Here is an 11012-nt window from a genome sequence, read left to right on the forward strand (position 1 = left end):
AGAATAGTGACCATACTTCAAAAACTACTTGAGCTCCAATATCCTGAGGATGTGAAAGGTACAATGTAAAAGCTACCTTCTCCTCTCAATTTCAGGTCAGTCACTGCCCAAGCAGTCTCTCAGGTATGCAACATGCTTCTGAAGGCTGGCAGTGCTTCCTAAATTCACTCACCACAGTCAAGAAAATTCTTGGTCCAGGAATACCAAAGAATTCCTTTCCCATGGATATGATTTAACGTAATCCTTTCTTTCCCCCACCCTCTGCCTCCCTTCAGCCCAGCGAGTCAAATGTCACATGATCACTCACCCTAAATGCAGACCAACCTGCGCAGATAACAAAGGAGGTAGCCATTCAGCCCATCTTGCCACCACTGGAAGGGCCAATTAATTGGTCCTACTCCACCACTCCACACTGACAGCTGCAAACTTCTACTTGGGTTCACGGCCAATTCCCTTTCGACTTGCAGAATCTAACCATCTCCCTCTGCCATCATTTTTCTCAAGCAGCACCTTCTGGACTGGACCTCACACTTCTGGTTCTCCCTCAGCTATACGCTGATTATTTCACCCACCAGCACACTTAGCCACCAAGACATTGGTCACAGGCTACTTCAGTCTCGAATCCTATTATTGATCAGGAATGGATTCTTATTCTTCTTCCCCAGTCCAAAACCTCACTGCCAGCAGCTAGCTAACAACACAACAAACTATGGCCCAGTCATGGATCAGTGAGACGGCTGCAAGCCAACAGGCCCTGCAACTCACTGCCAGATCCAGCAATGCACAAGGCAGCCACACCACACGGGCAACCTTGGTGTGGGTAAACCTGACACATTCTGACTTGTAAACAACAACAATGGAGGTGCGAGGCAAGGTCAATGAAAAGGTAGCCACATGTAGTCTACTGCCCCCACCCAGGGGCATCCACAGCTGCCCCCTTCCCTAAAGTCCCTTCCCGTACAGTCCAGTGCCACGTCCAATAGTAAAACTCTTGTGCACAGCTTACGAGTGTCATGACCAAGACCAACAAACGCAACACTGAATATGGGTTGGACCATGGACTTTAATAGTTCCAGTTGGGGCAAATATTTTGTATGATAACCAGGGATCAACACATCAATGTCACCAATGTGGTCTGAGCAAATGATGTGTTGAGATTTGAAATGCAATTATCCAAGAGTCCTTTTAAGCCAAGTGCATACGTCTTGTCGCTCTTTCCCAGTGGGCTTCATGTGCCAAGATCAACCACATGCAGCCAGCTGACTCAGACTCAAACACTTCATCCAAACCCACTGCTCCAGAACCGCAAAGTGGCATTACCTGCTCCTCTTAATCACATCAGTAGTTTCCACCTGCCACCTCAGGAGAAAAACAAGCTTCCACCCCTGCACGCTTTAGAATTGGGCAACCTGCCCTAAAACATGCACCAAATGGAAGGGGCCATCCGAGCAAAGTCAGGAGACAAAATGTTGCAACCCACGCTGTGTCAGACCTCATTAAACCAAACTGGGCTCCAGTTGGACAAAAGTTCTGGCTTTGTCTTCATTCCCAGCTCATTTCTTACTGATCCTGAAATTTGGTTGGTGAATCACACATTCCAATCACTGTATGGTGTTGGATGGTCATTTTCCAGGATACTTATCCAAACAATGAAAAAAGGAACAGCAATATAGTCCCAAGTCAGAATAGTATGACACTTGAAGAGGAAGGTGGGAAATGGGAATCTTGCACCCAAGTCTGCTTCCCGGTCTTCCTCACTGACAGGTTTAGCGGGGCTTGAATTACTACTGTTGAGATGCCAATCTAAACAGTTTGGCAGTTTTGCCCTCTGCAACTGGACAGGGGCTGCCTGACCACTTTTCAAATTTGACCCTAGGTGTAGAAACTGCATCTAAATGCTAGTCCCAAAGGTGAAGGGTCAGTTTTTACCACCCATATCTTCAATTTGTTTTCAGACTTAAAAAGAAAGCACATCACCACCAATAAATCACTGCGCACATTGCCTCAGAGATCATTTCAGGAACAATTCTACTGTTGAGTGTTTTTCCTGTGAAGATTATTTGTTCTTCTACCTTGTCCCTGAGCCATCTGCTGAATCTTAAGATCTCCACACCTACTGCAATGGCATTTGACCAGGCCACATTCCTCTACAGGCACCACTGGCACCTCTCCAGACCTGATTCTCGCACATTTTTAAATTGTGCACTCATGCCTTCCCCAATTCACCCAGCAGGCCACAAGCAGCTGGCACTGTCGACCTCCATCTGGCTAGCAGCCCCACTAACTGGCAAAACTTTAGCCAGTGAGTGTGCCAAGAACTACAGATTGGCAGAGGAATAATCCTTTGACTGGCCGCCATTTAAAAGACTCCTTGCACCAAACAGCATCTTATACACCCTAACATCTCACCTGAAAGCATTAGACTTGCACACAAGGGATAGCTTGTGATTAGGGCAACATATATTGGCAGATTTGGCCACCATTTTGCATTCAAAATCAGGTAAGCCAGTGGAGCTGCTTTTTTGGGAATGGAGGCAGTAATGGCTAAAGGTAATGGTATGGATCAGGAGATGAGATCTAGCACAGCCACCTGGACTTCTGGCATGGACGACAAGGCCTTGATTCAATGCCTCATGGTAAAGGTGCAGCATTTCCTACGGTCATGCATGGGGAATCAGCCTATAGATCAACACTTTGGCATGGGAATTGACTGAAACTGAATTTCCCCTCGTGCCCTTCAACGAGTATTTCTTGCACAAACTGAGCCAGTTGACCCTACAATTAGTTGGCAGACCCCACCCTGTCCGACAACTGCCCAACCACATATACACTGGGTTTTACAGCTCCAGGGACCCAAGTTCGATCCCAATCTCAGTACACAAACCTCACACTAGCAGCACCTCTCCCCATGACATTGAGGATTTCTCCCAGGTGCTCTGGCAGATTAATGACAGAACAGATTAAAAGGTGGAATTGATGGGTGTGTGTGAAAGAGAACAAGTTACAGAGGTGCAGGGAAGTGAGGGAGACTGGGACAAATGGGATTGTTCCCCTGGGAGTTAGCATGGACCTGTTGGGCCAAATCTTCTCCTCCTGTATTACAGAAAATAAAATCTATCCCTCTTATTGGCACATGAACCCTCAGCTAAAAGCAGGCAGGAGCACGAAGTAGAGGCCATGAAGGAAACGGGTTCAAGCCATGCCAAGTTTTACACCCATCCACTCAATAACCTACAATTTATTTTTTTTGTCAGAGGACCACACATAATTTCGAATGAAAGGTCTCAAGAATAAACACACAGCTCAATGTGGATTGGCACAAGATGTGCTTGTCCCTCTATTCTGCTCCCAGCCAGTAATTTGCCAGGGAGACAGACTGCATTGCAACCACCAGTGCTGAAGAGAGACCCCCATTTAACGGCACTGTCTCCCCACAGTTGAATAGCCCGCCACCTGGGTGGAGGATGGCCAAATAGAACAAGACAACAGAAAGTTATCAGGGCATCACCATAGTCCAAGGCAGTGAAGCAGTGATGAGAAAGTGACCGGTATCCTTCCTCCACTCATCAAGTAGTCAAACTCCGCATCGCTCATGAACCAGCTGGCAACAAAGGCTGGTAAATACACAAAAAGAAATACTACGACCAGGCAACAACAGCTGCCCAATCCCTGGCACTTTTAATCTAAAGCTTTGGGGTATGCAGAGTTACCATCCGTGCGATTATGACTGAACGCCCAAGTCAGTATCCCACCTAAACGTCCTGGAGAAGACCAGTAATTACTACTCATCACCAATCACTCTGTGTGGCGCCAAGCTGTTATCCTGAACCAGAGTCAGGGTGGATTTGCTTCCACAGTGCTGTTGAGGAGCATGATTATTCTTTTTAACCAGCTGAGTGGCTTTCCAGGGAACTTCAGAGGGGAATTACAAATTTGCCACGTGGCAGGGTTCTGGAGTCATGTACAGGCAAGAACAGGCTGTCACTGAAGCTCCCAGCTGGCTTTTTACAACAATCTATTTCAGGTTCACTATGATGGATCTCAGCTGATAATGGCAGCGAAGTGACGTGTACAGAGCTGTTGATGTTTCTGTAGCCCTGAGCAAGAGCGAGGAGGGAGCAAAAATGAACCAACGCTCAGCAACTGCTGCTAGCCCAGCTGTATTTCTCTCTTCTGGGTAGTACAGTGGAGGAGCTAGTAGAGCTGCAACCTTGCCGCGCCAAAAACCCGGGTTCAATCCTGACCTCGGGTGCTGTCTGTGTGGAGTTTGCACGTTCTCCCTGTAACAGCCTGGGTTTCCTCTGGGTGCTCCAGTTTCCCCTCACATCCCAAAGACGTGTGGGTTGGGAGGTTAATTGGCCGCTGTGAATTGCCTACTGTAAATTGCCTCTACTGTGTAGGCAAGTGGTAGAATCTGGGGGGAGTTGATGAGAATGTGGGGAGAATAAAAAAGGGATTAATGCAGGATCAGTGTAAATGGGTGATTGATGGCCAGCATGGACTTGGCAGGCGAAAGGGCCCCTTTCTGTGCGGCATCTCTCTACGGCTCAGGAATTTCAGTTTTAGCCTGGAATGTGCAATGGAGTTGACACCAGCATAAACAAGCAGGGCTCAGAGGGAAATGGGGTGCGAGGTCAAAGAATCAGCTCTGTTGAGTGTCCCTGTAGAGTCAAGTAGTTAACTGCTGATATATTAGCAGGCTATTGCTATCCTTGGGGCATTACCCAAGCATCCATCAGAGAAGGATGAGTGGAAAGGGGAGCAGGCAACAGCCAAAGATAGACTGGGGGAATTTTAAAGGAAGTACAAAAGCCACTGAGTAGCAGGCCTGAAAGACAGCCTGACCTGCCCTCATCGTTCTTCATGGAAAGGCCCGAGGACAAAAGCAGTGGAGGTCAATGCTGCAAGATGTTCAGCCACCAGCGAACAGCTCATTCAAATAAATTCCACCTCCTTGAGGAGAAAAATGTCGTGTTGAAGCAATTACGGAAATTCTAAACTGCAGATAATTCACCTTTAATTACGGGTGTTCGCAACCTTAACAGAAGTTACAATGGCTTCTAAGGGTCAAAGGTGAAGGAATGCTCAGGGTGTCATGAATGGAACTAGCTATTCCACTCCACTGGAACCCATGACATCCCCTTAATAACCCTTCACCTTTCACCCTCTGGGCCATTTTAACTTCCTGTTGGGGCATCATGAATGAAACAAAGCTTCCGTGCCGATGGCAGGAAAGAGCAAGGCACTGCGAATACTGAGGACACACCACAGTTATGTTGTACGCCGTACAAAGCACGAACAGACTGTGCCAACAAACCCCAAAATATCAGGATGGAATCCCACTCTCAATAAAAGATATTCTGATGGTTTCAAGTCTAACAAATTGCAAGACTGAGAGCAGGAACATGCAGGAGGATATACCAAAATTATTTCCAATTCCAGTGCACGTTTGTTGCATGGTTCATTTGTTTCAATGTGATTATTGACACCCAGTACCTCTAGTTTTACCTCTCACTTACATGCAGCAGATACTCTTTCCATTACTGCCTTTATGTTCCAGCTTATAAGCACAGCAAGCTCTTCACCAATAGAATGGAACGTCATGCAGCTATTCAACCACAAGGAGAATCATAGCACAACCGATTTCTGATGTTTAGAGAGGAGTGACTACACCTTGCCCCACCCGGCTTCCAATCCTAGGGTACCGTGGATAATGCATCAATTCGAGTGCTGCCTCAGCTCAGACCTGGAATTGAATCTTTAAAGTGATGGGGTACAGAGTCTTTAACCAACCCACAATACAATCGAGGGCTAACAGCAGTACCAAATTACGGATGCCAGCTACTCTTGTCTGCAACAATTCTGTACCCACCTACAGTGGATACCCAGATACAATTCCACATCCCAGCCTGACAGATGATCATTCCATGCCTCCACAACCTGGGCTACAATTGCCCTCTCTGCCCAATACCCAAAACAGGGCAAACATGCCCCAAACCCCATTCTCCCGTTTACATGGGATTAAACCTCCACAGCCTGGTTCAGCCCAAGACAACGGCTCTCCCTTACCCACTGACCTGACCTTGCAGTAAGCCGGACAATCAAGGGCTAAATTTTGCTCCCTCCCCATCTCTCTCCCCCCCACCAACCAAATCTATCATTCCACCCCCCCTCTCAACACAATTTTATAATTTGACCCCATGGGGCTGCAATTCCTTACTACCTCAAACTCAACATGGGTTGCAAGTCCACAGAAGCAGCCACCCTCCAGTACATAATTCGCAGCAACAATCTTCACCCATTGGCACAGAAACACAGCACACTATTCAACCACATGAGAGGCACATTAGCTTCTATCATCACTGCTGGACCTCCATATGTTGCCTCTGTCCCAGGACACCCTGAACAGCGAGACAAGCAGAGACCCCCACCACCTCCTTAGCCAAGAGGGAGCAACTCAGCAGCTCATGGATCGAACCCCTGACCTTTTGTAAGATGTGTGTGGCGTGAACAATGCATCGACCCACTGAACCATCGGGGCAACTGCGTTGTGTGTGTGTGTGTGTGTGTGTGTATACGCGCGCACACGTTTTCCTTGTTGAACAGTATCCAGCATTGTTCAGGCCTTTCCCAACCCTGCAGCAAGCGGATGGCCCACCTGGGCTATACTCAGGAACAGTCACGAAGGAGCAGATCCTAGCAGGGTTTGGGTTTGAATGAGCCCAGCAGCACAGAATATTTCAGGCTCCTCTTCGCAGTAAACGCAGCAAAATATCTCGTCACACCTAAAAACAGCTGGAAGAGTTGTTCCACGGCAAATTGTACATCCATTCCTGCTACCACTTCACGATGAACCGCCTTGATATTTGGTCTGAGGAATTATCCTCCCTACCTCCACAGTGCCTTTAACTCCAACGGATATTGTAAATATTTAACTGTGGAAAATCAACCAACTGGCATGACAAGTGGTGAGGTGCCATTAGAGGATGTATGGATATTTAATTCCTATTTGGCAGGGCTGGCGAGGGTGGACAGTGAGTGGGTGAAATTAGCAACTCTTAAACCTTGTGACCGCGACCCTAAAAATGTCCTTTTTCATTAAAGAGGTAGCATGTGCAGGGCCATTGGCGAGGGGTCCTGTTGGTCGATTGCTATTTGTAGCCTGGCCTAACCACTTCACTGGGCTGCCACATACCTATTTCAGTGACACAAGGGGCACCAAATAAGCTACAAAACTGCAAGGGTCCAGTGTAGGCACTAACTACACTGCGGTGGGGCAGCAGTGCTTGGAGTGGGGGTAGGAGCAGTGCCAGGGGTTGGGTAGGGAAGAGTGCCAGGTGGGGGTGATGAGGTGAGGGGGAAGGGAGCAGTGCCGGTGTGATTGGGGTGGGGAGGGGGGAGTGATGGGGGAGGTGGGGAGAGGAGGGGGGGAGTGAGCATTGCTGGAGGGTGATGGGGGGGGAGGGGGCAGTACCGAGGGTGATGGGGGGGAGGGGAGGAAGGGGGCAGTGCCGAGGGTGATGGGGGGGAGGGGAGGAAGGGGGCAGTGCCGAGGGTGATGGGGGGGAGGGGAGGAAGGGGGCAGTGCCGAGGGTGATGGGGGGGGAGGGGAGGAAGGGGGCAGTGCCGAGGGTGATGGGGGGGAGGGGAGGAAGGGGGCAGTGCCGAGGGTGATGGGGGGGGAGGGGAGGAAGGGGGCAGTGCCGAGGGTGATGGGGGGGAGGGGAGGAAGGGGGCAGTGCCGAGGGTGATGGGGGGGAGGGGAGGAAGGGGGCAGTGCCGAGGGTGATGGGGGGGAGGGGAGGAAGGGGGCAGTGCCGAGGGTGATGGGGGGGAGGGGAGGAAGGGGGCAGTGCCGAGGGTGATGGGGGGGAGGGGAGGAAGGGGGCAGTGCCGAGGGTGATGGGGGGGAGGGGAGGAAGGGGGCAGTGCCGAGGGTGATGGGGGGGAGGGGAGGAAGGGGGCAGTGCCGAGGGTGATTGGGGGGGAGGGGAGGAAGGGGGCAGTGCCGAGGGTGATGGGGGGGAGGGGAGGAAGGGGGCAGTGCCGTGATGGGGGGGAGGGGAGGAAGGGGACAGTGCCGAGGGTGATGGGGGGGAGGGGAGGAAGGGGGCAGTGCCGAGGGTGATGGGGGGGAGGGGAGGAAGGGGGCAGTGCCGAGGGTGATGGGGGGGAGGGGAGGAAGGGGGCAGTGCCGAGGGTGATGGAGGGGAGGGGAGGAAGGGGGCAGTGCCGAGGGTGATGGGGGGGAGGGGAGGAAGGGGGCAGTGCCGGGGGTGATGAGGGGGGCAGGGAAGGGGGCAGTGCCGGGTGTGATGGGGGGGGGAGGGAGGAGAAGGGGGCAGCGCCGGGGGTGATGAGGAGGGGGGGGAAGGGGGCAGTGCCGGGGGTGATGAGGAGGGGGGGAAGGGGGCAGTGCCGGGGGTGATGAGGAGGGGGGGGGAAGGGGGCAGTGCCGGGGGTGATGAGGAGGGGGGGGAAGGGGGCAGTGCCGGGGGTGATGATGGAGGGGGGGGAAGGGGGCAGTGCCGGAGGTGACAAGGAGGGGGGAAAGGGGGCAGTGCCGGAGGTGATGGAGGGGGGGGAGAAGGGGGGCAGCGCCGGGGGTGATGATGGAGGGGGGGAGGGGGGCAGTGCCGGGGGTGGTGATGAAGGGGGGGAAGGGGGGCAGTGCCGGGGGTGGTGATGAAGGGGGGGGGAAGGGGGGCAGTGCTGGAGGTGACAAGGAGGGGGGAAAGGGGGCAGTGCCGGAGATGATGGAGGGGGGGGAAGGGGGGGCAGCGCCGGGGGTGATGATGGAAGGGGGGAGGGGGGGCAGTGCCGGGGGTGGTGATGAAGGGGGGGAAGGGGGGCAGTGCCGGGGGTGGTGATGAAGGGGGGGGAAGGGGGGCAGTGCCGGGGGTGATGATGAAGGGGGGGGGAAGGGGGGCAGTGCCGGGGGTGATGATGAAGGGGGGGGGGGGAAGGGGGGCAGTGCCGGGGGTGATGATGAGGGGGGGGGGAAGGGGGGCAGTGCCGGGGGTGATGATGGGGGGGGGGAAGGGGGGCAGTGCCGGGGGTGATGATGGGGGGGAGGGAAGGGGGCAGTGCCAGGGGTGATGATGGGGGGGGGGGGTGATGATGGAGGGAGCGAGGGGGTGATGATGGGGGGGGGAAGGGGGCAGTGCCGGGGGGGTGATGATGGGGGGGGGGAAGGGGGCAGTGCCGGGGGGGTGATGATGGAGGGGGGGAGGGGGTGATGATGGGGGGGGGAAGGGGGCAGTGCCGGGGGGGTGATGATGGAGGGGGGGTGATGATGGGGGGGGGGAGGGGGGGTGATGATGGGGGGGGGAAGGGGGTGATGATGGAGAGGGGGAGGGGGTGATGATGGAGGGGGGAAGGGGGGCAGTGCCGGGGGGGTGATGATGGAGGGGGGGTGATGATGGAGGGGGGGTGATGATGGGGGGGGGAAGGGGGGCAGTGCTGGGGGTGATGAAGGTGGGGACGGGGAGGGGGGGGAAGTAAAGCAGTCCCAGTCCCGGGGGCGGTGGGGGTGGCGGTGGGGGGGGGGGGGGTCGCGGCCGTGCGGCGCTCATGTCACCTTCCCCCCCCCCCCCGGGGTCCCGGCGCTCGGTCTCCCCCCCCCCCCCCCCCCCCCGCCGGCGGCTCCACGTTCCACCGCCGGCCTCGTGCTGTTCCTCCCCCTCCCCCCGGGGCCTCCGTTCCCCCCGCCTGCCCACCACCACCACCACCACCCCCCCCCCCCCACCGCACCGACGCCTCACCACTTTGAGGTCGAGCACGCCGTCCTTGGCCTCCTGCAGCAGGGACACGAACTTGGTGGTGAGGAGCCCCAGGCTCTTCTCATGCCTGCTCGGGGTCTGCGGCAGCGCCTCGGCCATCTTGTCGGCGGCGGCCGTTAGCAGCGCGCGCGCGGCACGCCGGGACCCGTTTGAACAGGCGGCCCCGTCCGGCCAGGGAGCGTCCGCAAAGCACCGCGCCGAGGCGCAGCGCGCCGGCGGCCTGAGGGAGCGTCTCCCAATCCCTCCCGCACGCCCGCTGCTCTCCCAACCCGGGGGATGTCCCGTGCAAAACGTCAACTGGGGTTTGGTTTTATTATCGTCACTTGTACCGAGGTGCAGTGAAAAACTTGTCTTGCGTACTGGTGGTACAGGTCAATGCATTACACAGGGTTAGTACAGAGTCCACTGATGTAGTACAGGTAAAAACAATAACAGAATATCCCCAGCAGCTGAGATAATATTTAAAAATAAACTTGATGGAAATGCTCATCTGGTCAGCATTTTCTGTTATTATTTTCGATTTCCAGCATCTGCAGTTTAATTTTTTTGATTTTTCACATCCTCAGCAGTTGTCTCACCTGCTAACTACAAACAGTATTTTCTGGGGGGGGGGGGGTTATTTTGCTCTCTGCTGGAGTGTGGTGAGAACTAAAGTAGGATTAGTGTAGGATTTGATGTGGCGCAGTGCGAATCTATCTGCAACTTTTTTGTTTGCTTGTCAATTGTTGTGCATTTGCAATGAAAAGCACAAGAACTTATACAAGAAGCATGTGCTGAGAGTTTGGAATAGAAACCTAAAATCATTTTGCACCAGAAATGTTAATCTCATGGACTTGATGTGACTTTTCAGCAACGTTCATTTAGCTTCCACATGAATCATACATTAGAGAATATCAAGAAATGGAATTAAACAACTTGAAGCATTGTCAATCTTCACAGATGCTACCTGACCTGCTGAGTGTTTCCACCATTTTCTGTTTTTCACTTCAGATTACCAGCATCTGCAGATATGTTTCCTTTCCGATCAACAATTGGCGACACTATAGGAAATGCACAACTCTAAGTGACCTCTGTAAAAGTTATCATTCCAAGAAATCAATTTTGAAAGCATTGAGAAATAACAACACGCAGCATATACAAGAGACATGATGAGCCCATATGAAATGTAAGCAGATGCAAAGACTGAAGGGCTGAAAGACAATTGACAAATCGCATTTGTTCTGTGGGGAG

General features: G+C 53.3%; 1 protein-coding gene across 1 annotated transcript in view; it reads right to left on the reverse strand.

The window, feature by feature from the left end:
* Positions 1-9953, reverse strand: part of e2f4 (E2F transcription factor 4) — a 36668-nt gene extending 26715 nt beyond the window's left edge. Inside the window, exon 1 of the mRNA XM_052028504.1 lies at positions 9765-9953. Within this exon, the coding sequence (XP_051884464.1) occupies positions 9765-9881 (117 nt within the window). The 5' untranslated portion in view covers positions 9882-9953. The remainder of the gene's footprint in view (positions 1-9764) is intronic.
* Between the last annotated feature and the right edge of the window lie 1059 nt (positions 9954-11012).

This window comes from Pristis pectinata, chromosome 13, assembly GCF_009764475.1.
Source record: "Pristis pectinata isolate sPriPec2 chromosome 13, sPriPec2.1.pri, whole genome shotgun sequence".
NCBI classification, from domain to species: domain Eukaryota; kingdom Metazoa; phylum Chordata; class Chondrichthyes; order Rhinopristiformes; family Pristidae; genus Pristis; species Pristis pectinata.